At 46.9% G+C, this 27,129-nt stretch overlaps 1 protein-coding gene across 6 annotated transcripts in view; it reads left to right on the top strand.

Annotated features, from left to right (window-relative positions):
* Positions 1-27,129, top strand: part of LOC116941109 (titin-like) — a 127,769-nt gene that overhangs the window by 10,614 nt on the left and 90,026 nt on the right. For 5 of the 6 annotated variants that reach the window (XM_032951761.2, XM_076066037.1, XM_076066039.1 and 2 more), the window contains exons 11-38: positions 186-455; positions 937-1,203; positions 1,455-1,721; positions 2,121-2,233; positions 2,579-2,732; positions 3,722-3,883; positions 4,002-4,106; positions 4,230-4,517; positions 5,211-5,483; positions 6,527-6,793; positions 7,990-8,259; positions 8,674-8,946; positions 11,536-11,805; positions 11,956-12,225; positions 12,548-12,814; positions 13,348-13,617; positions 13,716-13,982; positions 14,500-14,769; positions 15,116-15,382; positions 15,916-16,185; positions 16,288-16,554; positions 17,075-17,344; positions 17,447-17,713; positions 18,227-18,496; positions 18,599-18,865; positions 19,403-19,672; positions 19,771-20,037; positions 26,824-27,093. In XM_032951761.2, coding sequence (XP_032807652.2) covers positions 186-455; positions 937-1,203; positions 1,455-1,721; positions 2,121-2,233; positions 2,579-2,732; positions 3,722-3,883; positions 4,002-4,106; positions 4,230-4,517; positions 5,211-5,483; positions 6,527-6,793; positions 7,990-8,259; positions 8,674-8,946; positions 11,536-11,805; positions 11,956-12,225; positions 12,548-12,814; positions 13,348-13,617; positions 13,716-13,982; positions 14,500-14,769; positions 15,116-15,382; positions 15,916-16,185; positions 16,288-16,554; positions 17,075-17,344; positions 17,447-17,713; positions 18,227-18,496; positions 18,599-18,865; positions 19,403-19,672; positions 19,771-20,037; positions 26,824-27,093 — 7,008 coding nt within the window. The remainder of the gene's footprint in view (positions 1-185; positions 456-936; positions 1,204-1,454; positions 1,722-2,120; positions 2,234-2,578; positions 2,733-3,721; positions 3,884-4,001; positions 4,107-4,229; positions 4,518-5,210; positions 5,484-6,526; positions 6,794-7,989; positions 8,260-8,673; positions 8,947-11,535; positions 11,806-11,955; positions 12,226-12,547; positions 12,815-13,347; positions 13,618-13,715; positions 13,983-14,499; positions 14,770-15,115; positions 15,383-15,915; positions 16,186-16,287; positions 16,555-17,074; positions 17,345-17,446; positions 17,714-18,226; positions 18,497-18,598; positions 18,866-19,402; positions 19,673-19,770; positions 20,038-26,823; positions 27,094-27,129) is intronic. The other variant, XM_076066038.1, reaches the window with a different exon arrangement.

Raw genomic sequence — 27,129 nt, 5'->3', positions numbered from 1 at the left:
TTGTGTTTAGTTTGTTGTCCTACCCCCGCACCTCGAATTTTTTGGCTTTCTATGGTGTGGAAGAAACTCAACATACATACATACACGATTGAACTTTATCATCAAGTGTCCTTGCGTGAAGTTGACGAGATGCAAGCGGTATCAGGAGGTGACAAGCGATTCCACCCGTCTCCCCATCTTGGCAGACTCTGTGACGGTGTCGTTCAACACGGGGATCGCCAGCATGGTGGCAGCCGAGGGCGAGGAGGTCACCTTCAGGTGCTCTGTGTCACCGAGCGACGTGGCGGTTAAGTGGTACCACGAGGGCATGCAGCTCAAGCCCACGAGCCGCATCTCCATCTCGGCGGAGCCTCCCTGCCACTGCTTGACCTTTCACAACGTGAAGCTCTCCGACACCGGCGAAATCAAGGCGGTGGCGGGGGGCATTCGTTCTACCGCCAAGCTGCAGGTGCAAGGTGAGCCAGGGGGATGCCTTTGCTGGCTTGGATCAAGTCAAAGCAATCTCCTGCTGTTCAAATGAGCACGGAGGCGGTGCTCATCTCCCATTTACAGCCCTGAGCCAATGGTGGAAATTCCACAATGTTATGGCAAGGGCAAGTCTTTTCAAAGGACATCTACTGTTGTTCCATCCCACAGAGGGAGTCAACCCCCAACAAGAATTGAACTTACAGACTTCTGATTATGAGCCACTCGCTCTGCTGCTGAGCCGCCTGGCCGTTAGATGACGTGTCGACGTCACGGGGCAGTGTCCTGCCTTCATTTGATCATCTCTGTTTCACGTGTTATAGAGTTGTAGAGTGAAGACTAAGCCCTATCAAGACTTTTGCTTTAATTGTCTTAACATCTTAATTCTCTTATACCCCTCTTGGAACGATCAGTAATTTATTTTGCACCGTCTCCCATGAACGACGTTTGTTTTTTTGCGCCTTTCCGCAGAGGCTGTGATTTATTTCGTGCGGAAACTTGGCCCGGTCGAGGTGGAGGAGCGGCAGACGTTCGTGCTTGAGGTGGACGTGTCCAAGGCCTCGGCAGAAGTGAAGTGGACGCGCAATGGCCTGGTGATCCAGCCAAACAAGCGCTTCCTCTTTGAGGCCGACGGCTCCCGACGCTCCCTGACCATACTCTCGGCAGAGATGGGCGACCGAGGCCTTTACTCATGCGAGACGCTGCATGAGAAGACCCAAGCGAAAGTGACCATCCAACGTGAGTGCAGTGATAGTTCTATTGCTTCAAAACGCTGTGGAACTTCTCACACGCACTATTTCTGAGGGAATCCACACGCGGGCAGGCAGCCGGAACAGGCGTCAACAATTTCCAAAGTTCTGTGAGCCTATATTTGTGATGTACGGCCAACTCCATTAATTCGTGTATATTTAGTCATTGGAATATATAATCGTGCAATCAGATATTGTCGACGCATTCCCATGTGACCCTGCCGTATTCCACCCCCGCAGCGCGTGCAATCCGTGTGGTGAAACCCCTGGAGCCCGTGACCGTGATGGAGAAGGAGGCCGCCACCTTTAAGTTGGAGCTCTCCCACGTGGGTGTGGAGGGCCAGTGGTCGAGGGACGGCATCCGCTTTCGGCAAAACAACCGATGCCAGATTTCCACCTTCGGGAAGTCGCACAGCCTGACCATTCTGAGCGTGCGAGAGGACGACGCCGGCATCATCGCGTTCCAAGCTGAGGGGGTGCGCACGTCAGCGCAGCTCACAGTCGCAGGTAACGTGATCCCAAAGCGCACCGCTTTAGCTGGTCCGATATTCACCGAAACGAGGCTTTTGTTTTATCGGTGCACCGTATTCAAGAGTGCGTGCAGATATTTACGTCAGCGAGGGTGTTAGGCATAGCCGTGGCAGAATTTGCGCGCGTACGCCTCTATAGCATTTTTCCGCAGCCTGCAAGGGCACGTGGCTATGCGCGCAAAGAGCCATCCATTAGCCCTGGCAGGATCGCTGCTCACGAGCAGCCGGTGCCCTCGTGGGCCGTGCCTGCACAGGTTCACCTCGCGGTCGAGAGATACGCAAACTCACAAGGCCACCACGTCACGCGCACAATTACGCCACCGGTGGCTGCTTGCGGCTGTGCCAGAAGTGAGCTCATGTGAAACGATGTCAACAGAGTCGCCGGTGACCTTCACGAAGCAGCTGCAGGAGACGCACGTCCCTCACAAAGGCAGCACGGTGCTTGAATGCGAAGTGTCGCGTGCCAACGCGGAGGTCAAGTGGCTCAAGGTGATTCGTCATCAATTTCACTTACATTGCCTTCAACTCGTTTGCTGTAAATTGGTGTTGATGAGAGTGACTTCACCTGTGGACAGGGCTTTGTGCACAATTCAGCTTTATAGTTCAGTTTATTCTCATGTTTCCGTGATTGTTGTCCATATTGCATTGTTTTTGCTCGTTGTAAACGGTCTGCCATGGCTTCCCCACCGATATATTTTTTTGTGATTATCTCAAACAGCTCTTTGAGTCAGCACCTTGAGAAGTGCCGCGTGCGAGGCACAGTATGAATAACGAGGTAATAAGTGATGATGATGAAGATTACAGGAATGTCAACTAACGTGAATCCACCTTCAGGATGGCTCGGAGCTGAAATCGGACCAGCGCATCCGCGTGGTGGGGCATGGCGTGCGGCGCTCTGTGCGCCTTACCGGGTGTGAGCCCCAGGACAGCGGCCTCTATGTGTGCCAGGCCGACAAGAACAGCACAGCCGCCAAGCTGCACGTCCACGGTACGGTTCGACCACACACGCACGCATGCCGCACGTCGCTCATGGCAGATGCACACCCACTGTGTAACCTCACGAGGCAACAGTGCCTGCACTGGACACAGGCCTGTGTCATTGACCTGCCTGGTCATCCTTGTTGCCAACAGTGTCCTCCTCCTCATCACTCGCCCGCTCACAGCGTCACTCACCCCCCCCCCCCCCCCCCCCATCTACGATTAGCATGGTTGTCTACGTACGGTGCAAAAGAAGTTCAACATGCTGTATATACATTACGTCTGTCAACCTCGTTCTCCAACGTGCTGTGATTTTAACAACAAAATCACGATCATTTACAGCCCTATATCAATACGCTATTAGATGAAAACCTCGCCTTGCCATGTCGGCCATAATTCACCCTGCTTTCTCAGTGTGGGTTGGTGAAAGGAGGGGGTTTCTAGGACCGGTCCAGATATCACTCACCACCCATGATAGCCAGGGCCAAGAATCGACCGGAGGTCGCCAGGTTCACTGCGCAGCACGCTAACCGCTGCGCCACCACTCCCCCCCTGGCTGCGATTAAGTAATATTATTTAGGAGGAAGTAGGAAGGCTGCTGAAGCGATAGATTGCCGGCTATAAATGGGCTTTCATTTTCAACGGTGGCCTATTAACTGTGTAAAATCAACAATGCGTGGCGGTCCGCTTGTAGCTATTTGCAGGAGGCTTCGGCGTGCTGACTGAGTCAGTAAATAACAGAGGTGCTGAGTTGATGTGTGGCCCTGATGAAGCGGTACTGCCTGCGAGTGCCGACCCCACCGTGTATCTCATGGGACGCGGTGGGGAGCTAAAGGCGCCTCGTCGATGCCCCGGCGGCTGCTCGGCTAATGCGGCCCTGCGTGAGGCGATGATGTAGTCGCGTTGTGTACGGTTTGGGCTCCCATTTTCCAAAGGTCCCCCACCCCCCGAGACTTCCCCGACGGGTCACGTTGCCAATTCTCGCTGTGCCCTCTGCAGCGCGCGAGATTCGCATTCTGCGAGGCCTGGAGGACCAGCTGGTGAACGAGAACGACAATGCGGTGTTCATGTGCGAGACGTCGCACGACGACGTGGATGTGCAGTGGCTTCTCAACGACAAGAAGCTCCGCTCCAGCTACAGCGTCCGTATTCGTCAGGAAGGCGAGTGGCGCTCGCCAAGAATATTCATGGGACTTTTAACGACGGTGCTCTCTCTTCGTGGATGGTCGTATGACCAGAAGGCATCCTGTCTCTAATGGTTCTAAATTCCTCATTGCAGGGAGAAGGCATATTTTGACAATGAACAACGTGGAGCTGGAGGACGCGGGAATGATCACATTTATAGCAGAAAACGTCACCTGCAGGGCCAAGCTCCTCATGATAGGTAATTTATCAAAATGCCTTTCACTGCCAGTAACCCTTTGTAGACCCCGCACGCGATTCGTAGCCACGAACGCGGCTTGACGGTTAGCCTAACCGACCCTCTGCAACGTCGTCTGCACCGCAGAGCAACCCGTGCGGTTCGTGAAGCCGCTCCGGGACAAGGTGGCGATGGAAAGGCACAAGATGCTGCTGGAGTGCCAGGTGTCGCGGCCCAGCGCCTCCGTGCGCTGGTTTCACGACGACGTCGAGCTGGCTGACTCGGAGGCCACGGGCGACGAGGAGCCGCGCGTGCAGCTCCTGAGTCAGGGCTGCTACCGCCAGCTGCTCATCGTCAGCGTCGTCAGGAGCGACGAGGGCGTGTACACCTGTGACTCCGGCGCCGACCGCACCTCCGCAAACCTCTTAGTCGAAGGTTTCACGGAGCTCTCTACCTTGCTGTTCGTGTTTTTTGCGCATTCGTTGAAATCATGGCGTTCGAAAGATGTGCTGCCCTTTTTAAAATGAATGCGTTTTTTTCGTGTTTTAGTTTGTTGCCCTTCGCCCGCACGTACAACAATAATAAACATGTGAGCAGAAAATAACAAGAAGATTAGTCGTAACATGTGAAATGACCCAGTGGGAGCGTGAATCACACAGTGAATAAAGAAATCCACACTGCTAAATGTTGCGTGTGGATTGCTCTCCAACACACACGTAATAAATTGGCACCCTTGTTTACGTGACCACTTTTTCAATTACCTGTGTCGGGTGGAGTAGGGTGCATGACAAACATTTTACTTCCACGACGTGACCCAATAATCAATCATGAATTACAATATTGGTCGCAAGCGCCCGCGGAAGGCAGCCGCGTTCTCAGCTGTGTGTGAGAGTGGATCGAGGTGGGGGATTCTTTCCCGTCCTCTCCACCGTGGTGCTTGTCAGATTGCGACACCAAATATTTCACACACAAAATCCACTTTGCGGGGGAAAAGCATCCTCCGTTTTCACGCGGCGCCAGCTAACATTCATTCACTGTAACTAATTGGCGAACGTGATGCATTGTTAGCAGCGGCGTATTTTTTTCATCATCATCTACATCTTTTTTTCTCTGCTCCGGTCGTTGCAGCGCAAGAGATACAGGTGGTGCGGCCGCTGTCCGACGCCGAGGTCACGGAGCCGGAGGGCGCCACGTTCGAGTGCGAGCTCTCCGCCGATGAGGTGAAGGGCGCCCGCTGGAGCCTCAACGGCGATGAGGCAAACCTGGCCTCTCACGGGGCCCAGACGGAGCAGGATGGCGCGGTACACCGTCTCGCGCTGCCGTCCACGCGCCACGACATGGCCGGCACCGTCTGCTTCACCGTTGGAAAGGCTAAGACCAGCGCCCAGCTGATTGTGCACGGTAGCTGCCGCACGTGTCTGTGCGTCTCACCCATATCTGCGGTCGTCTGGAACACTCTTCCTTTCTATTCTTGGTTCTTTCGGTAAAGTCACGTTGAAGGGAAACAATAAAATAATAAAATATATATAAAACAATAACATTCTCACGACGTTTCGACTGTAACACAAACAGTCATCATCAGGTGTGAAAACCAACGGCAAGAAACATTTGAAAGAAGTGGCGGTTTGTATTTATTGATTTATTTTTAAACGTTAGCACCACGGACAGCGATTTGACGGTTTGTTTAGCAGGACGAGTCCATCCATGCTCGGAGAAGAGGAGGGGGGAGACGAAAAATTAATGTATGCTGTCTGAAAGCCACCGTATTAGAACGCCACTGGAGCAATTTACTTTTAAATATAAGTTGAAAACTCGTGTCTATAGAACTACTTATTGCGTTTAGTGTGTTGACCTTCCCCCCGTACCTCGAGCTGGCACAGTTGGCTACGTACGGTGCGAGCGAAGTTCTACAAACATAACGTACATTTCCACACAGCAGTCAGTGGCGGAGCTATCGAGACTGCAGGCCGTGCAGCTGCACCGGGGCCCTTGGATTGGACAGGGGGCCTCAATTTATTCCTCACGCCATGGGCCACGCCAACCACACTACACCACTGACAGCAGCACGAGAAGGCATTCCCTCATTATCCCATCCCCGGCGACATGAGGAGGGAACCGCGCAGCAGATGTATTTGAATATATCATAAGGCAATAGGATTACGTTTCCTTATTTGTCCGGACAGACTTTCTTACAGCCCTGACCAAGCCGATATTACTAGCAGTTATTGTCTGGTTGGTTTTCGTGAATTGGGTACAACACCAGCATTACCATTATTGTAACATAATTTTGGTCACAAAGTACATTTAACAATAAATGTTACTGCTGAAATTAAGTTGCTTAAAATCCTTCCACGATGGCGTGTGGCACAGATACGGGTATGAGTCACCTCGCCGTGAGCGTGTGTGTGATGCGGCCTTGGGTTTCTGCTCTCCGGGATGTGTAGAAACGCCAGTAGGAGTGGTGCGAGAGCTGGAGGACAAGACCGTGACGGCAAATCGCTCCGTGACCTTGCACTGCGAGTTTGGTCGACCGGTGGGGCAGCCCTTCTGGTACTTTGGCAGCAAGCAGATCGAGGCGTCGGACAGGCACGATATGAGGCACGAGGGACCGACGGCCTTGCTGACGATCCACAAGGTGCGCCGGAGGGACGCGGGGACCTACACGTGCCGTGTCGGCGAGACACGCAGCACCGCCACCATCAGCGTGAACGGTGAGCCTTCACCCATAGCACCGTCCCTCCATCGTTGCGGTACGAACAAGCAGGATCATTTGCAGCCCTTTGCTATTCTACTGCTAGATAGAGGATCTCTCATGGTTTGTAGGTCATGTGAGTTGTTTGACCATACTTCACCAAGCTTGTTGGTGTGGGTCGGTAACGTACGGGGCTCAGGACTCGTTCAGGGTTGAAAACTAATTTCTGTCAAACTACTTTTGTGTTTAATTTGTTGTCCTTCCTCCGCCTCTCCGATTAGCATGGTTGGCTACGTATGGTGTGAAAGAAGTTCAACATAATGCAGAAAGCACTCACCACTGATGTTAGCCGTGGCCAGGCATTTAACTGAGGTCACCGGGTTTGAAGCACAGAGTGTTATCCACTGCATTACCACTCCACGTGGTACTGGACCATGAATTATGCATGGATTCTCCTTTGGACATTAAACCCAAAAGCCACATTTTCTGTCAAGTGGTTGAGTTGTCCAAGAAAATATAGCAACATATTGTCTGCTTCGCAGACATTTAATTATTGGAGAATTTGCTGATGCTGTAAATCACCCAGTTGCGTAGCACAACAATGAAACATGGAAATGTTAGCAGTGGATTAAAATATCACGCGTGAGGCATTGATTAAAGAAGTCACCAAGATGCAGCTCGGTGGCCGTGGCGAGCAGCACAACAAATCACAGGGCTGCGGTGTCACAAGCTGCGAAACGAATTCCCCTGTTACTGTCGCCGGCAAATGTTATTATTATTATTTAGAACATTTGATATTAGCTTTGTCAAGTCATTTGTATTTGCTTTTAATGTTTTATTTGAAATCGCTGTCATTTAATTTAGTTTCCTTAAATATACACATTTTCTTTTATTCACGTTTTACGACGCATGGTACAATCCAACGGTAAACATGCCGCCCAATGTTATAGGTTATACGCGCCTTTACAGAGCCTATCGCTGGAATACCACTGGGTTGGTCGTTCTTTACTTTTATTGAACACAGGTGGGGTAGGGAAAGGAGGGGAGGGCTTTTTTAAATGACTTTTTAAATTATTTAGTGGTCATATCTACCGATTTTGCAGTTTTTACGTGGAAACTAATCATTTTTGCGTCGGAAGCCCTCAGAAGTGAAATGCGAATCCTGAGGGGGGTTTACCCTGGTTAATAAAGACGGACAAATGTTGCCCCCTTCAGAGCGTCAGCTCGGGGTGTTGGGCAAGATGCGTGACGTGGCCGTGGAGGAGGAAGGCACGGCCGTGTTCGTGTGCGAGCTGTCTCGCGCCGACGTGGAGGACGTCGCTTGGTTCCTCAACGCCTCGCGCCTCGTGTCCAGCGAGCTCAACGAGATCAAGCGCGATGGCAGCAGCCACACGCTCGTCCTGCGAAACGTCACGGTGGACGACACCGGGACCATCGTCTTCACGGCGGAAGACGTTAAGGAGACCGCTCAATTGCACGTGCGAGGTCAGTGTCGCCAACGTTCTTAATCAATCCCGCACTTTATTGACTTGATGGGGATTTTTCTTTTAGCTCAAACTCGGCGGTGAAATGCAGCCCATCATTGGGCATTGGGATCTACGGCTGAAATGCACCTTTCAAATGTCAATTATTATTATCATCATCCCTTCCAGAGCTGGTAAAATAAGTACTACCTCGTGGGGGAATGAACAGAGGTTAACCTATGGATAGAATCGCTTATGCCATAGGAATGAGGAATTGCCACTATTGTCTCAGAGCATTAAACAGGAGATGGGTGCTGCCTCAGTGGTGATTTGTATAGGAAATCAATCACCTTTTTGAAGTCGTGAGAACGTGGCCGCGAGCGGCCAATCACAGGATCAGAGCGGAGCCGTTGGAATACTTCTCCCGCGTGCGCAGAGAAGCCGGTGGTGTTCACGAAACGACTGGAGGCGGTGAGCGGGGAGGAGGGCGGCCAAGCGGCGCTGGAGTGCGAGGTGTCCCGGCCCGTGCCACCAAGCGCCGTCGCGTGGAGGAAGGGCCCCCACGCGCTGCACCCCAGCGACAAGCACGAGCTGCTTCAGGCTGGCCGCAGCCTGGGCCTGTTCGTGCGTGGCCTTCAGCCATCCGACAGCGGACAGTACTCCTGCGTTGTGGGCAATGACACCACCTCCGCTTCTCTGCACGTGCAAGGTTACTTCAGCGATTAAGATGGTTGTTTAGGTTTTACTGGGGGGGGTTTCTTTTTACATGAGTTGGTGTTTGTTTGTGTTGGCTAACGATCGCTGCACAGTTTGTCCAGATGCATATTTCCGAGGTGGTTCTGAATTCAAGATTCCCAATACTTCTTTCTTGTCAACCTCGTTAATTTAGCATGGGGGTTTATTTACTTTTATCTGTTGACGTGTTGAACAAAAAGTAATAATCGTTTAAAATGACAAAAATATATATTTATTATATTTTGCTGTTTTGTGCAACATTTATGTAAACTATAAACTATTGAAACAATTTTTATTTACCCAGGGAAGACCCATTGAGCTATATAGCTCTTAAACCTTGACTTAAAGCTTTCGTGACTGCAGGAATTCATATTTTTTGGGTCTTTCGGTAAAGTCACGTAGATAGGTTGAAAGAAAATAAGAAAAAAAGTTTTGATCACAACACAAGCGATCGTTCTCCCGATGACGATCGCTTGTGTTGTGATCAAAACGTCGTAGTTTTTCGTTATTTTCTTTCAACCTATCTACAGTGAGGGAACAAAGTATTTGATCCCCTGCTGATTTTGTACGTTTGCCCACTGACAAAGAAATGACCAGTCTATCATTTTAATGGTAGGTTTATTTGAACAGTGAGAGACAGAATAACAACAACAAAATCCAGGAAAACGCATGTCAAAAATGTTATAAATTGATTTGCATTTTAATGAGGGAAATAAGTATTTGACCCCCTCTCAATCAGAAAGATTTCTGGCTCCCAGGTGTCTTTAAAACAGGTAACGAGCTGAGATTAGGAGCACACTCTTAAAGGGAGTGCTCGTAATCTCAGCTTGTTCCCTGTATAAAAGACAGTATTTAACTCCTCTGCAAAACATGACTTAGTACTTGGTGGCAAAACCCTTGTTGGCAATCACAGAGGTCAGACGTTTCTTGTAGTTGGCCACCAGGTTTGCACACATCTCAGGGGGGATTCTGTCCCACTCCTCTTTGTAGATCTTCTCCAAGTCATTAAGGTTTCGAGGTTGACGTTTGGCAACTCAAACCTTCAGCTCCCTCCACATATTTTCTAAGGGATTAAGGTCTGGAGACTGGCTAGGCCACTCCAGGACCTTAATGTGCTTCTTCTTGAGCCACTACTTTGTTGCCTTGGCCGTGTGTTTTGGGTCATTGTCATGCTGGAATACCCATCCACGACCCATTTTCAATGCCCTGGCTGTGGGAAGGAGTTTTTCACCCAAGATTTGACGGTACATGGCCCCGTCCATCGTCCCGTTGATGCGGTGAAGTTGTCCTGTTCCCTTAGCAGAAAAACACCCCCAAAGCATAATGTTTCCACCTCCATGTTTGACGGTGGAGATGGTGTTCTTGGGGTCATAGGCAGCATTCCTCCTCCTCCAAATACGGCGAGTTGAGTTGATTCCAAAGAGCTCCATTTTGGTCTCATCTGACCACAACACTTTCACCCAGTTGTCCTCTGAATCATTCAGATGTTCATTGGCAAACTTCAGACGGGCATGTATATGTGCTTTCTTGAGCAGGGGGACTTTGCGGGCGCTGCAGGATTTCAGTCCTTCACGGTGTAGTGTGTTACCAATTGTCCCAGCTGCCTTGAGATCATTGACAAGATCCTCCCGTGTAGTTCTGGCCTGATTCCTCACCTTTCTCATGATCATTGCAACTCCACGAGGTGAGATCTTGCATGGAGCCCCAGGCTGAGGGAGATTGACAGTTCTTTTGTGTTTCTTCCATTTGCGAATAATCGGACCAACTGTTATCACCTTCTCACCAAGCTGCTTGGCAATGGTCTTCTAGCCCATTCAAGACTTGTGTAGGTCTACAATCTTGTCCCTGACATCCTTGGAAAGCTCTTTGGTCTTGGCCATGGTGGAGAGTTTGGAATCTGATTGATTGCTTCTGTGGACAGGTGTCTTTTATACAGGTAACAAGCTGAGATTAGGATCACTTCCTTTAAGTGTGTGCTCTTAATCTCAGCTCGTTACCTGTATAAAAGACACCTGGGAGCCAGAAATCTTTCTGATTGAGAGGAGGTCAAATACTTATTTCCCTCATTAAAATGCAAATCAATTTATAACATTTTTGACATACGTTTTTCTGGATTTTTGTTGTTGTTATTCTGTCTCTCACTGTTCACATAAACCTACCATTAAAATTATAGACTGATCATATCTTTGTCAGTGGGCAAACGTACAAAATCAGCAGGGGATCAAATACTTTTTTCCCTCACTGTACGTGACTTTACCGAAAGACCCAAAGAATATATAGCTCTTTTTTCAGAAGCAACCTGGCCATAAATGATAGATCAATTAAGTGACTTATCACGTGGAAATGTATAGCAGCCAAATACTCTAAATGCTTATTTATAATTGTGGAGGGAAAAAAGTGGAGGAACCGTAGAAAAATCCATGCAATCACTGGGAGAACATGCAAACTCCAAATTTACAGGCGTTCAGGTCAGGATCGAACCCACGGACTCCTGCTTACCAAGCAAGGTAATTAACATCCCGCCAGCGTATCAAGTGTAATGCGATGTGTCTGTGTGTTACAGAGCTGAAAGTGACCATCATCAAAGCGCTCGAGAATGTGGAAGCCAAAGAGGGGGAGAGCGCTGAATTTTATTGCGAGATTTCACACGAGGGCATCTCTGGTTGCCGATGGCTGTTGAACAATAAGGAGCTGAAGGCAGGAAACAGGATAGAGATGAGCTCCGTGGGCCAGAAGCACGCCCTTGCCATGAAGCAGCTGACGGCGAAGGACAGTGGAGATGTCACCTTCAAGGCCAGAGCTGCCTCTAGCAAGGCCAAACTCAGTGTCATAGGTCTGTTCCAACAACGCACACATTTCAGATACAAACGTGCATTATACAGCAATCAAACCTGTATAAACAAGTAAACTTTTATAATACGTCGTGGAAAATGTAAGTAAATTCAGATAAAACAAGACGTTAATTACTGTTACCTTTTTTCAGAAGCTGGAGTTGTTTTCACCAAACCACTGTCTGACGCCAAAGTCCAGGCAGAGGGTGAAGTGACCCTCTCGTGTGAGACCTCCAAGGCCGGGTCACCAGTGCAGTGGTACCACGAGGATCGGCTGCTGGATGCTAGCGACAAGCGGTTCCGTGTGAAGCGAGATGGAAAGGCAGCCACGCTGAAGATCAGTCGCGTGGAGCTAACGGACAGCGGGAAGTACGTCTGTGACTCGGGCTTTGAGAAAACCAGTGCCACCTTGACTGTCACGGGTAAGACGTCTACTGCAGCCAGACAAAATCATACTCTTTGGTTCTTTCGGTAAAGTCACGTAGGTATAAAATAAAATAAATCACGACGTTTCGGGTGGAACACAAGCGTCCGTCATCAGGAGGGATGACGGACTCTTGTGTTGCACACGAAACGTCGTGATTTATTTTATTTTATACCTACGTGACTTTACCGTAAAAAGCAAAGAGTATGGATTCCTGCAGTCACGAAAGATTCAAATCAAGATTAGACATAATCATATTTTCAAGGTTTAATGTTATGATTTATTGAATTAGTATAACATCCAACCATTCTGTTTTTCAGAGCTCCCTGTTAAATTTTCCAAGGAATTGGGAAAGCTGTCCATTGAGGAAGGACACGAGGCTGAGCTGACGTGTGAAACATCTCGTGGAGACACTCCTGTCGTGTGGCTCAAGGGCAAGAAGACCCTGAAAGCTGGAGCCAAGTATCGCATGGTGCGCGACGGCAGGAAGGCCAGCCTCGTCATCAGCTCAGTGGAGCTGGGAGACAGTGACCAGTACACGTGCGACTCTGGAAACTTCCAGACGTCAGCAAAGCTCACTGTCACAGGTAAACATTCAACTGAATCATCTTTGGTGTGTCCGACGATGCTTTGTTTTTGTGATTGTAATGCATTTGAAACCACGGGTGATATTGTACACGTTGCTATTGGCCTTTTCCATCAAGGAACCCGTCTTGATAGTGATGTCCAAGTATTACCAGGTGCATTTATTATATCATCATCAGACATGGTTTATCCTCAGATTCATTCAATTATCTCAACGCCTTCATGTTCCCTCATGGTTTCACGATGCCACAATCCATCCCACTCCTGCACGAGCTAATTTCATCCCTCAGTCCCTGCAATGCCCGTTCACTCGGCCATCTTCTCTTCCTTGGTTGTCAGTTGTCCAATCCACTTTACCATCATCCTTTCTCGCAAAGTGTCCTGCCCAAGCCCACTGATGTCCTTATGATCGACACACCTAAACCAGATGATATGATATCCAAATGCATAATGTGTTTATGTAGATAGTGACGTGTGTTTGACGTCTTTAAATCGGAAACGAACTTTTAAAAAGTATCTGCATATTTTCTTTCAGAAGCTGGAGTTGTATTCATCAAACCTCTGTCCAATACCCAAGTCCAGGCAGAGGGTGAAGTGACCCTCTCGTGTGAGACCTCCAAGGCCGGGTCCCCAGTGCAGTGGTACCACGAGGATCAGCTGCTGGATGGTCGTGACAAGCGGTTCCATGTGAAGCGAGATGGAAAGGCAGCCACACTTAAGATCAGTCGCGTGGAGCTAACGGACAGCGGGAAGTACATCTGTGACTCGGGCTTTGAGAAAACCAGTGCCACCTTGACTGTTAAAGGTACAGCTCCTCCTGAGTACAAACATAATTCAGACTCATGTAATTGTTATTATTACAATATTTATATATCCAATTACAATTTTAATTTTCGCTTTCAGAGCTTCCTGTTGAATTCTCAAAAGAGCTGGGAGAATTGTCAGTTGAGGAAGGACACGAGGCTGAGCTGACGTGTGAAACATCTCGGGGAGACACTCCTGTCGTTTGGCTCAAGGGCAAGAAGACCCTGAAAGCTGGAGCCAAGTATCGCATGGTGCGCGAGGGCAGGAAGGCCAGCCTCGTCATCAGCTCAGTGGAGCTGGGAGACAGTGACCAGTACACGTGCGACTCTGGAAACTTCCAGACATCAGCAAAGCTCACTGTGACAGGTAAACAATGAATTGTATCATCTGTGGAGTATCCGACAATGAGTTTCTATATGTGAATGTAATGACTTTTGAACCACGGGTGATAGTGTGTTAATTGATATTGGTCAACGGAATTATTCACCTCAATTATTCATATCATCATCATCATCAGCCATGGTTTATCCTCAGCTTCATGAATTTCTCTCCACGCCATCACATTCCCTCATGGTTTCACAATGCCACAATCCATCTCACTCCTGCACATGAGCTGATCTCATCACTCAATCACTGCAGCGCTCATTCACTCGACCGTCTTCTCTTCCTTGGCTGTCTCTACGTCAGTCGTCTCATCCCCTTGACCATCATCCCTTCTTGCAAAGTGTCCTGCCCAAGTCCACTGATGTCCTTGTGGCCGACAAGTCTAAACCAGATTATATGATATCCATATGCGAAATGTGTTTTCGTAGAAAGGGACGTGTTTAACATATCTCTTTCAAAGGGAAAATAAAAAAAAAACATTATCCACATTTTCTTTCAGAAGCTGGAGTTGTTTTCACCAAACCTCTGTCCGATACCAAAGTCCAGGCAGAGGGTGAAGTGACCCTCTCGTGTGAGACCTCCAAGGCCGGGTCACCAGTGCAGTGGTACCACGAGGATCAGCTGCTGGATGGTAGCGACAAGCGGTTCTGTGTGAAGCGAGATGGAAAGGCAGCCACGCTGAAGATCAGTGGCGTGGAGCTAACGGACAGCGGGAAGTACGTCTGTGACTCGGGCTTTGAGAAAACCAGTGCCACCTTGACTGTCACAGGTAAGACGTCTACTGCAGCCAGACATAAGCATACTCTTTGGTTCTTTCGGCAAAGTCACATAGGTATAAAATAAAATAAATCACGACGTTTCGGGTGCAACACAACCGTCCGTCATCAGGTGGGAAAGCCTAAAAACTTTCCCACCTGATGACGGACGCTTGTTTTGCGCCCCAAACATCGTGATTTATTTTATTTTATACCTACGTGACTTTACCAAACAAATCAAAGAGTATGGATTCCTGCAGTCACGAAAGCTTCAAATCAAGATTAGACATAATCGTATTTTCAAGGTTTAATGTTATGATTTATTCAATTAGTATAACATCCAACCATTCTGTTTTTCAGAGCTTCCTGTTGAATTCTCCAAGGAGTTGGGATCTTTATCGGTTGAGGAAGCCCACGAGGCTGAGCTGACGTGTGAAACATCTCGTGGAGACACTCCTGTCGTGTGGCTCAAGGGTGACAAGACCCTGAAAGCTGGAGCCAAGTATCGCATGGTGCGCAAGGGCAGGAAGGCCAGCCTCGTCATCAGCTCAGTGGAGCTGGGAGACAGTGACCAGTACACGTGCGACTCTGGAAACTTCCAGACGTCAGCAAAGCTCACTGTCACAGGTAAACATTCAAATGAATCATCTTTGGTGTGTCCGACGATGCTTTGTTTTTGTGATTGTAATGCATTTGAAACCACGGGTGATATTGTACACATTACTATTGGCCTTTTCCATCAAGGAACCCGTCTTGATAGTGATGTCCAAGTATTACCAGGTGCATTTATTATATCATCATCAGACGTGGTTTATCCTCAGATTCATTCAATTTTCTCAACGCCTTCATATTCCCTCATGGTTTCACGATGCCACAATCCATCCCACTCCTGCACGAGCTAATCTCATCCCTCAATCCCTGCAACCCCCGTTCACTCGGCCGTCTTCTCTTCCTTAGTTGTCAGTTGTCTAATCCACTTAACCATCATTCTTTCTCGCAAAGTGTCCTGCCCAAGCCCACTGATGTCCTTATGATCGACACACCTAAACCAGATGATATGATATCCAAATGCATAAGGTATTTATGTAGATAGTGACGTGTGTTTGACGTCTTTAAATCGGAAACTAACTTTAAAAAAGTATCTGCATATTTTCTTTCAGAAGCTGGAGTTGTATTCACCAAACCTCTGTCCAATACCCAAGTCCAGGCAGAGGGTGAAGTGACCCTCTCGTGTGAGACCTCCAAGGCCGGGTCCCCAGTGCAGTGGTACCATGAGGATCAGCTGCTGGATGGTCGTGACAAGCGGGTCCATGTGAAGCGAGATGGAAAGGCAGCCACACTTAAGATCAGTCGCGTGGAGCTAACAGACAGCGGGAAGTACGTCTGTGACTCGGGCTTTGAGAAAACCAGTGCCACCTTGACTGTTACAGGTACAGCTCCTCCTGAATACAAACATAATTCAGACTTGAAAATGTAATTGTTATAATAACAAAATTTATATATCCAATTACTATTTTCATTTTCGCTTTCAGAGCTTCCTATTGAATTCTCCAAGGAGTTGGGATCTTTATCGGTTGAGGAAGGACACGAGGCTGAGCTGACGTGTGAAACATCTCGTGGAGACACTCCTGTCGTGTGGCTCAAGGGTGACAAGACCCTGAAAGCTGGAGCCAAGTATCGCATGGTGCGCGAGGGCAGGAAGGCCAGCCTCGTCATCAGCTCAGTGGACCTGGGAGACAGTGACCAGTACACGTGCGACTCTGGAAACTTCCAGACATCAGCAAAGCTCACTGTGACAGGTAAACAATGAATTGTATCATCTGTGGAGTATCCGACAATGAGTTTCTATATGTGAATGTAATGACTTTTGAACCACGGGTGATAGTGTGTAAATTGATATTGGTCAACGGAATTATTCACCTCAATTATTCATATCATCATCATCATCAGCCATGGTTTATCCTCAGCTTCATGAATTTATTTTCATGCCATCACATTCCCTCATGGTTTCACAATGCCACAATCCATCTCACTCCTGCACATGAGCTGATCTCATCACTCAATCACTGCAGCGCTCATTCACTCGACTGTCTTCTCTTCCTTGGCTGTCTCTACGTCAGTCGTCTCATCCCCTTGACCATCATCCCTTCTTGCAAAGTGTCCTGCCCAAGTCCACTGATGTCCTTGTGGCCGACAAGTCTAAACCAGATGATATGATATCCATATGCGAAATGTGTTTTCGTAGAAAGGGACGTGTTTAACATATCTCTTTCAATGGGAAAATAAATAAATAAAAACATTATCCACATTTTCTTTCAGAAGCTGGAGTTGTTTTCACCAAACATCTGTCCGATACCAAAGTCCAGGCAGAGGGTGAAGTGACCCTCTCGTGTGAGACCTCCAAGGCCGGGTCACCAGTGCAGTGGTACCACGATGGTCAGCTGCTGGATGGTAGCAACAAGCGGTTCCATGTGAAGCGAGATGGAAAGGCAGCGGTGCTCAAGATCAGTCGCGTGGAGCTAACGGACAGCGGGAAGTACGTCTGTGACTCGGGCTTTGAGAAAACCAGTGCCACCTTGACAGTTACAGGTACAGCTCGTTCTGAATACAATCATAATTCAGACTTGAATGTGAAATTACTTTAATTATAATATTTATATGTACAATTACAATGTTGATTTTCTTCTTCAGAGCTCCCTGTTGAATTCTCCAAAGAACTGGGAGAGCTGTCGGTTGAGGAAGGACACGAGGCTGAGCTGACATGTGAAACATCTCGTGGCGACACTCCTGTGGTGTGGCTCAAGGGCAAGAAGACCCTGAAAGCTGGAGCCAAGTATCGCATGGTGCGCGAGGGCAGGAAGGCCAGCCTCGTCATCAGCTCAGTGGACCTGGGAGACAGTGACCAGTACACGTGCGACTCTGGAAACTTCCAGACATCAGCAAAGCTCACTGTTACAGGTAAATAATGAAATGTATAATCTGTGGTGAATCTGATTATGCTTTTTTTTGTGATTGTAATCCATTTCAAACCACGGGTGATATTGTACACATTGATATTGGCCTTTTCCATCAAGGAACCCGTCTTGATAGTGATGTCCAAATATTACCATGTGCATTTATGATATCATCATCAGACATGGTTTATCCTCAGATTCATTCAATTATCTCAACGCCTTCATATTCCCTCATGGTTTCACGATGCCACAATCCATCCCACTCCTGCACGAGCTAATCTCATCCCTCAATCCCTGCCGTCTTCTCTTCCTTGGTTGTCAGTTGTCTAATCCACTTAACTATCATCCTTTCTCGCAAAGTGTCCCGCACAAGCCCACTGATGTCCTTATGATCGACACCCCTAAACCAGATGATATGATATCCAAATGCATAATGTATTTATGTAGATAGTGACGTGTGTTTGACGTCTTTAAATCGGAAACTAACTCAAAAAAATATCTGCATATATTCTTTCAGAAGCTGGAGTTGTATTCACCAAATCTCTGTCCAATACGAAAGTCGAGGCAGAGGGTGAAGTGACCCTCTCGTGTGAGACCTCCAAGGCTGGGTCACCAGTGCAGTGGTACCACGAGGATCAGCTGCTGGATGGTAGCGACAAGCGGTGCCATGTGAAGCGAGATGGAAAGGCAGCCACACTTAAGATCAGTCGCGTGGAGCTAACGGACAGCGGGAAGTACGTCTGTGACTCGGGCTTTGAGAAAACCAGTGCCACCTTGACTGTTGCAGGTACAGCTCCTCCTGAATGCAAACATAATTCAGACTTGAATATGTAATTGTTATAATTACAATATTTATATATCCAATTACTATTTTCATTTTCGCTTTCAGAGCTTCCTGTTGAATTCTCCAAGGAGTTGGGATCTTTATCGGTTGAGGAAGCCCACGAGGCTGAGCTGACATGTGAAACATCTCGTGGAGACACTCCTGTCGTGTGGCTCAAGGGTGATAAGATCCTGAAAGCTGGAGCCAAGTATCACATGGTGCGCAAGGGCAGGAAGGCCAGCCTCGTCATCAGCTCAGTGGAGCTGGGAGACAGTGACCAGTACACGTGCGACTCTGGAAACTTCCAGACATCAGCAAAGCTCACTGTGACAGGTAAATAATGAAATGTATAATCTGTGGTGAATCCGATTATGCTTTGTGTTTTTTTGTGATTGTAATGCATTTGAAACCACGGGTGATATTGTACACATTGAAATTGGCCTTTTCCATCAAGGAACCCGTCTTGATAGTGATGTCCAAATATTACCATGTGCATTTATTATATCATCATCAGACATGGTTTATCCTCAGACTTATTCATTTATCTCCACGCATTCACATTCCCTCATGGTTCACGATGCCACAATCCATCCCACTCCTGCACGAACTAATCTCATCACTCAATCCCTACAGCGCCCATTCACTCGGCCGTCTTCTCTTCCTTAGTTGTCAGTTGTCCAATCCACTTTACCATCATCCTTTCTCGCAAAGTGTCCTGCCCAAGCGCACTGATGTCCTTATCATCGACACACCTAAACCAGATGATATGATATTCAAATGCATAATGTATTTATGTAGACAGAGACATGTGTGTAACGTCTTTTATTCGGAAACTGGCTTAAAAGAAAATATCTGCATATTTTCTTTCAGAAGCTGGAGTTGTATTCAGCAAACCTCTGTCCGATACCCAAGTCCAGGCAGAGGGTGAAGTGACCCTCTCGTGTGAGACCTCCAAGGCCGGGTCACCAGTGCAGTGGTACCACGATGGTCAGCTGCTGGATGGTAGCGACAAGCGGGTCCATGTGAAGCGAGATGGAAAGGCAGCCACGCTTAAGATCAGTCGCGTGGAGCTAACGGACAGCGGGAAGTACGTCTGTGACTCGGGCTTTGAGAAAACCAGTGCCACCTTGACTGTTACAGGTACAGCTCCTCCTGAATACAAACATTATTCAGACTTATGTAATTGTTATAATTACAATATTTATATATCCAATTACAATTTTCATTTTCATTTTCAGAGCTTCCTGTTGAATTCTCCAAGGAGTTGGGATCTTTATCGGTTGAGGAAGCCCACGAGGCTGAGCTGACGTGTGAAACATCTCGTGGAGACACTCCTGTCGTGTGGCTCAAGGGCAAGAAGACCCTGAAAGCTGGAGCCAAGTATCGCATGGTGCGCGAGGGCAGGAAGGCCAGCCTCGTCATCAGCTCAGTGGAGCTGGGAGACAGTGACCAGTACACGTGCGACTCTGGAAACTTCCAGACATCAGCAAAGCTCACTGTGACAGGTAAATAATTAAATGTATAATCTGTGGTGAATCCGATTATGCTTTGTTTTTTTGTGATTGTAATGCATTTGAAACCACGGGTGATATTGTACACATTGCTATTGGCCTTTTCCATCAAGGAACCCGTCTTGATAGTGATGTCCAAGTATTACCTTGTGCATTTATTAATACCATCATCAGACATGGTTTTATCCTCAGACTCATTCATTTATCTCCACGCCATCACATTCCCTCATGGTTCACGATGCCACAATCCATCCCACTCCTGCACAAGCTAATCTCATCCCTCAATCCCTACAGCGCCCATTCACTCGGCCGTCTTCTCTTCCTTGGTTGTCAGTTGTCCAACCCACTTTACCACCATCCTTTCTCGCAAAGTGTGCTGCCCAAGCCCACTGATGTCCTTATGATCGACACACCTAAACCCGATGATATGATATTGAAATGCATAATGTATTTATGTAGACAGAGACATGTGTGTAACGTCTTTTATTCGGAAACTGGCTTAAAAGAAAATATCTGCATCTTCTTTGGTTCTTTCGGTAAAGTCACGTAGAATGAGAATAAAATAATAAATTGATAAAATAAAATAACACAATAAAATTCTCACGACGTTTCGGCCACAACACAAGCAGCCTTCATCAGGTGAAGGGACGAGACTGTCTGGAGGACAGCGCTGGAGTGAACACAGCCAAGCTCAGACCGCGACCTTTAAGCTATGTGAGAAGAAACAGAGCGCCTTGACAAAGGAATTAGCATAGAATTTAGCATTGAAATAGCTGAGTAATTTGCTTGTGACTGGTCACAGAAATGGCTATGTTAAAGTCAAAGCATACACATCCATTAGAAACCTCATTTGCCAGTAACAAAATATGATAATTGGTGTAAATGCTTACCCCGAGCTCTCATACTCTAATGGTGCATTGCCTTTGAGTTGTGCGCCTATTGGCGTCTTCTGTTCCAACACCATGTGAGACGAGGCTCTAAAGAAAGCTGTCTCGGGTGTGGACCAATCAATTTCAAGGACAGTGCATACATTTTCAGAGTTGTTGTTTTTTGTTTGCGTTCCGACCGCAGGTATTGTGGTAAATGTAAAAAATGACTCCTTGTAAAAAAGGCGTCAGTTTTGTTGCCAGATAAAAGGGTAAAAAAACAATTATCATATTTTGTTACTGGCAAATGAGGTTTCCAATGGTGTAAATGCTTACCCCGAGCTCTCATACTCTGATGGTGCATTGCCTTTGAGTTGCGCGCCTTTTGGCGTCTTCTGGTCCAACACCATGTGAGACGAGGCTCTAAAGAAAGCTGTCTCGGGTGTGGACCAATCAATTTCAAGGACAGTGCATACATTATCAGAGTTGTTGTTTTTTGTTTGCGTTCCGACCGCAGGTATCGTGGTCAATGTAAACATGACTCCTTGTAAAAAAAGGCGTCAGTTTTGTTGCCAGATAAAAGGGTAAAAAAACAATTATCATATTTTGTCACTGGCAAATGAGGTTTCCAATGGAGCTGAGTGATTAGCTTGTGACTCGTCACAGAAATGGCTATGTTAAATTCAAAGCATACACATCCACAGAATAAATGTACTCAATATATTCTTCAATAAGCTGAGCTATTAACAGTAACTGGGTATACACTACACTATATAATGAATACCATATAGTAAACCAATAAAAAAACTAAAATATAAATTACCTCAATGTTATCAATAAACTCTATATATTCTCCAATCAGCTAAGCTACCAACAATAAGTCGTTATATATCACAATGCTATATGGCGAAAAAATTGGTGGATTCTTACCCTCAACTTTTAGCACCACGGATAGCTACGAGCCCCGTTCAGACGAACGAGTTCATCCATGGTCGCAACGGAGGAGGGGGAAAGAGACAGCTGCGAGGCGCTGTTATACTCCATGTTGTAAACCATACCATTAACCGTGGTGTGAGAGGTATTAAGAGTCAATGCCAGCGAAAGAGCTGCGGTCTGAAGGTCATCGTAAAATACAATTAATTAAGAATGGAAATGGTTTAAAACATCTTTCCAATGGTTACTAAGCCAGAATCCATCTTCTCGGTTGAAATTGTCTCTGTGCTTGTATATGTGAATGGCCTCATGAACGAATCTCTCATGGTAGCCGGTTGGTTTGCAAAGAACCTCCGTCTTGGAGAAGTCAATGTCATGTGAGCCCACTGAATTATAACAGTGATATGCCACAGCAGAGAAGTTCGTTCTACCGTGTTTCAAGTCTGCTTTATGTTCGCGGATGCGGTCAGAGATATGTTGTTTGGTTTCTCCAAAGTAGCTACTACCACAGAGGGACTTTAGTTTGTAAACGCCCGGGTACTGTATGTCTGGAACAGCATCGTTTACAGATGGAACCAGATCACAGATTTTATGTACTGTGTTGAATCGGACCTGGATCTTGTGTTTATTCAGGATTTTGGAGATATTTTTAGTGACCCCTGGAATGTAGGGTAAGGTGATGGTTTTGAGTGGCTCCACAAGAGGATCCTTCTTCATGACTAGAGTGATGGCTTTGCGGATTGTGTAGTCGGAGTAACCATTAGCCCTGAGAGCCTGGTGTACGTGCTTGAGTTCACTGGTAATGTGTTCCTGGTCGGAAATGCATTGGGCTCTATGGTATACAGTCTTGATGAGGGAGTTCTTCTGGGATGGATGGTGGTGGGAATCCGGTTTCAAGTAAGCATCTGTATGGGTAGCTTTCCTGTAGACAGAGTGGCTTATTGAACCATCATGTCTCCTTTTAATTAAGACATCCAAAAAGGGTAGTTTGCCATCTTTTTCGACCTCCATAGTAAATCTGATGGCTGGGTGTATGGAATTGATGTGGTCGCGGAATTGGTCTAGAGCAGGCTGGTCATGTAGCCAGATGACAAAAGTGTCATCCACGTACCTCTTCCATAAGGTCGGGCGTAGAGTAGCAGTCTGGATGGCGTCAGTTTCAATTTTTTTTCCAAATTTTTCCATGAATACGTTGGCTACAACCGGAGATAGGGGGAGCCCATTGGGGTGCCCTCAGTTTGTTTGTAGAAAGTTCCATTCCAGGTGAAGTATGTGTTGGTTAGGCAATGTCTCACCAGGGGGGGTACATCAGTATGCAGTCCTTGATGAACCAGGTCTTCAATGATAGCGATGGTGTCAGGTACCGGGACTTTGGTGAACAAGGACACCACATCAAAACTGACAAGCAGGTCGTCTGGGGACAGGGAAATGCCTTTGATTGTCGATACCAGGTGAGTAGAATTTAGTACCGCAGGAGGTGGTTTTTCCAGTGAAAGGTCGCAGTATATCAGCAAGAAAACGTGCCAGTTCATAGGTGGGGGAGTTGTTAGTAGAGACGACGGGACGAAGGGGTGTATCTTCTTTGTGTATCTTTGGAAGGCCATATAATATTGGTGGTCTGGCAACAGAGGGTTTCAACGAGAACTGTTTGGTCTGATCAATTAATGCTGTTGAATCAGAGATGATTTTGTTCGTTTTGGTAACCAGGCTGTTGGTGGGATCTCTTTTTATTTTTGTATAGCTGCCATCGTTGAGTAGTTCTTGAATTGTGTTGTTATATTCTGTGTTGTCCATGATGACAGTGGCATTGCCCTTGTCGGCTGAGAGGACGACAATATCATCTCTCTTTTTTAATTGAGATAATTCAAAGTGTTCATCTTTGCTGATGTTGCTAGGTGGCAACTTAGCGTTTTTGAGGGTTGCAGCGATTTCAGATCTTGCTACGTCTGCAGAGATGTGACTCAAGCCCTTGAGTGCAACGTCGACATGGGCAATGATATCATTAACCGGTATGTGTCTCGGTGTGACAGCAAAGTTTAGACCTTTAACTAAAACGGATTTCAGACCATCAGAAATGGAACTGTTACTGCGATTAATTACGACTTTTTTGACGTCTATCTTTTCGGTGTGTGGATCCGATTTTTTGTTGGAGAGGTGATTGAATTTGGAAATCAAATTTTCCCTACATTTGGTCGACATAGTGGCAGCCGAAGAGGTAGTCATATTGTCTACATGTTCCCAATCCGATGTAGACATTGTTGCTGTCAAAGTTAAGTGTGATTTGTAGAGTGTCTTGTCTAACTGATCGTGTTCGGTGAGGTGTAAGTCTGATTTTTTCTGAGATGAGAGCGAAGCTAGTTCTAGCTAGAATTCGTTTTGCATTGAGAGAAGTTGCAGCAGCAGAGGTTAGTGTGAATGCGGTTGGTATTACCTTAGAGTCGCGGCATCTCTTCAGAAAGGTGAGAGACTCGATTAGTTGAGCCTTCTTATCCCGGAGTCTGTTGAATTATCTTAAGGTTGCGTGGAATCCCTCCCCGTAGAGGCGGATAAATTTCGATTTAAAGCTTTCGTGACTGCAAATCACCTCTGATTCAACAGCATTAATTGATCAGACCAAACAGTTCTCGTTGAAACCCCTCTGCTGCCAGATCACCAATATTATATGGCCTTCCAAAGATACACAAAGAAGATACACCCCTTCGTCCCGTCGTCTCTACTATCAACTCCCCCACCTATGAACTGGCACGTTTACTTGCTGATATACTGCGACCTTTCACTGGAAAAACTACCTCCTGCGGTAATAAATTCTACTCACCTGGTATCGACAATCAAAGGCATTCCCCTGTCCCCAGACGACCTGCTTGTCAGTTTTGATGTGGTGTCCTTGTTCACCAAAGTCCCGGTACCTGACACCATCGCCATCATTGAAGACCTGGTTCATCAAGGACTGCATACTGCTGTACCCCCCCTGGTGAGACATTGCTTAACCAACACATACTTCACCTGGAATGGAACTTTCTACAAACAAACTGAGGGCACCCCAATGGGCTCCCCCCTATCTCTGGTTGTAGCCAACGTATTCATGGAAAATTTTGGAAAAAATTTGAAACTGACGCCATCCAGACTGCCACTCTACGCCCGACCTTATGGAAGAGGTACGTGGATGACACTTTTGTCATCTGGCTACATGACCAGCCTGCTCTAGACCAATTCCGCGACCACATCAATTCCATACACCCAGCCATCAGATTTACTATGGAGGTCGAAAAAGATGGCAAACTACCCTTTTTGGATGTCTTAATTAAAAGGAGACATGATGGTTCAATAAGCCACTCTGTCTACAGGAAAGCTACCCATACAGATGCTTACTTGAAACCACCACCATCCATCCCAGAAGAATTCCCTCATCAAGACTCTATACCATAGAGCCCAATGCATTTCCGACCAGGAACACATTACCAGTGAACTCAAGCACGTACACCAGGCTCTCAGGGCTAATGGTTACTCCGACTACACAATCCGCAAAGCCATCACTCCAGTCATGAAGAAGGGTCCTCTTGTGGAGCCACTCAAAACCATCACCTTACCCTACATTCCAGGGGTCACTAAAAATATCTCCAAAATCCTGAATAAACACAAGATCCAGGTCTGATTCAACACAGTACATAAAATCCGTGATCTGGTTCCATTTGTAAACGATGCTGTTCCAGACATACAGTACCCGGGCGTTTACAAACTAAAGTGCCTCTGTGGTAGTAGCTACTTTGGAGAAACCAAACAACATATCTCGGACCGCATCCGCGAACATAAAGCAGACTTGAAACACGGTAGAACGAACTCCTCTGCTGTGGCAGATCACTGTTATAATTCAGTGGGCTCACATGACATTGACTTCTCCAAGACGGAGGTTCTTTGCAAACCAACCGGCTACCATGAGAGATTCGTTCATGAGGCCATTCACATATACAAGCACAGAGACAATTTCAACCGAGAAGATGGATTCTGGCTTAGTAACCATTGGAAAGATGTTTTAAACCATTTCCTTTGTTAATTTATTGTATTTTACGATGACCTTGAGACCACAGCTCTTTCGCTGGCATTGACTCTTAATACCTCTCACACCACGGTTAATGGTATGGTTTACAACGTGGAGTATAACAGCGCCTCGCAGCTGTCTCTCTCCCCCTCCTCTGTTCCGACGATGGATGAACTCGTCCGTCTGAACGGGGCTCGTAGCTATCCGTGGTGCTAAAAGTTGAGGGTAAGAATCCACCCATTTTTTCGCCAAATAGCATTGTGATATATAACGACTCATTGTTGGTAGCTTAGCTGATTAGAGAATATATAGAGTTTATTGATAACATTGAGGTAATTTATATTTTAGTTTTTTATTGGTTTAGTATATAGTATTCATTATATAGTGTAGTGTATACCCAGTTACTGTTAATAGCTCAGCTTATTGAAGAATATATTGAGTACATTTATTCTGTGGATGTGTATGCTTTGACTTTAACATAGCCATTTCTGTGACCAGTCACAAGCTAATCACTCAGCTATTTCAATGCTAAATTCTATGCTAATTCCTTTGTCAAGGGGTGCCTCTGTGGATGTGTATGCTTTGACTTTAACATAGCCATTTCTGTGACCAGTCACAAGCTAATCACTCAGCTATTTCAATGCTAAATTCTATGCTAATTCCTTTGTCAAGGCGCTCTGTTTCTTCTCACACAGCTTAAAGGTCGCGGTCTGAGCTTGGCTGTGTTCGCTCCAGCGCTGTCCTCCAGAGAGTCTCATCCCTTCACCTGATGAAGGCCGCTAGTGTTGTGGCCGAAACGTCGTGAGAATTTTATTGTGTTATTTTATTTTATCAATTTATTATTTTATTCCCATTCTACGTGACTTTACCCAAAGAACCAAAGAAGATTAATCCTTGCATTCACGAAAGCTTTAAATCGAAAAATATCTGCATATTTTCTTTCAGAAGCTGGAGTTGTATTCACCAAACCTCTGTCCGATACCCAAGTCCAGGCAGAGGGTGAAGTGACCCTCTCGTGTGAGACCTCCAAGGCCGGGTCACCAGTGCAGTGGTACCACGATGGTCAGCTGCTGGATGGTCTTAACAAGCGGGTCCATGTGAAGCGACATGGAAAGGCAGCCACGCTTAAGATCAGTCACGTGGAGCTAACGGACAGCGGGAAGTACGTCTGTGACTCGGGCTTTGAGACAACCAGTGCCACCTTGACTGTTACAGGTACAGCTCCTCCTGAATTCAAACATAATTCAGACT

Source organism: Petromyzon marinus, chromosome 10 (assembly GCF_048934315.1).
Source record: "Petromyzon marinus isolate PM22_M1 ecotype Great Lakes invasive population chromosome 10, UKy_Petmar_22M1.pri1.0, whole genome shotgun sequence".
Taxonomy (NCBI): domain Eukaryota; kingdom Metazoa; phylum Chordata; class Hyperoartia; order Petromyzontiformes; family Petromyzontidae; genus Petromyzon; species Petromyzon marinus.
This window is presented reverse-complemented; position numbering and strand designations above follow the sequence as displayed.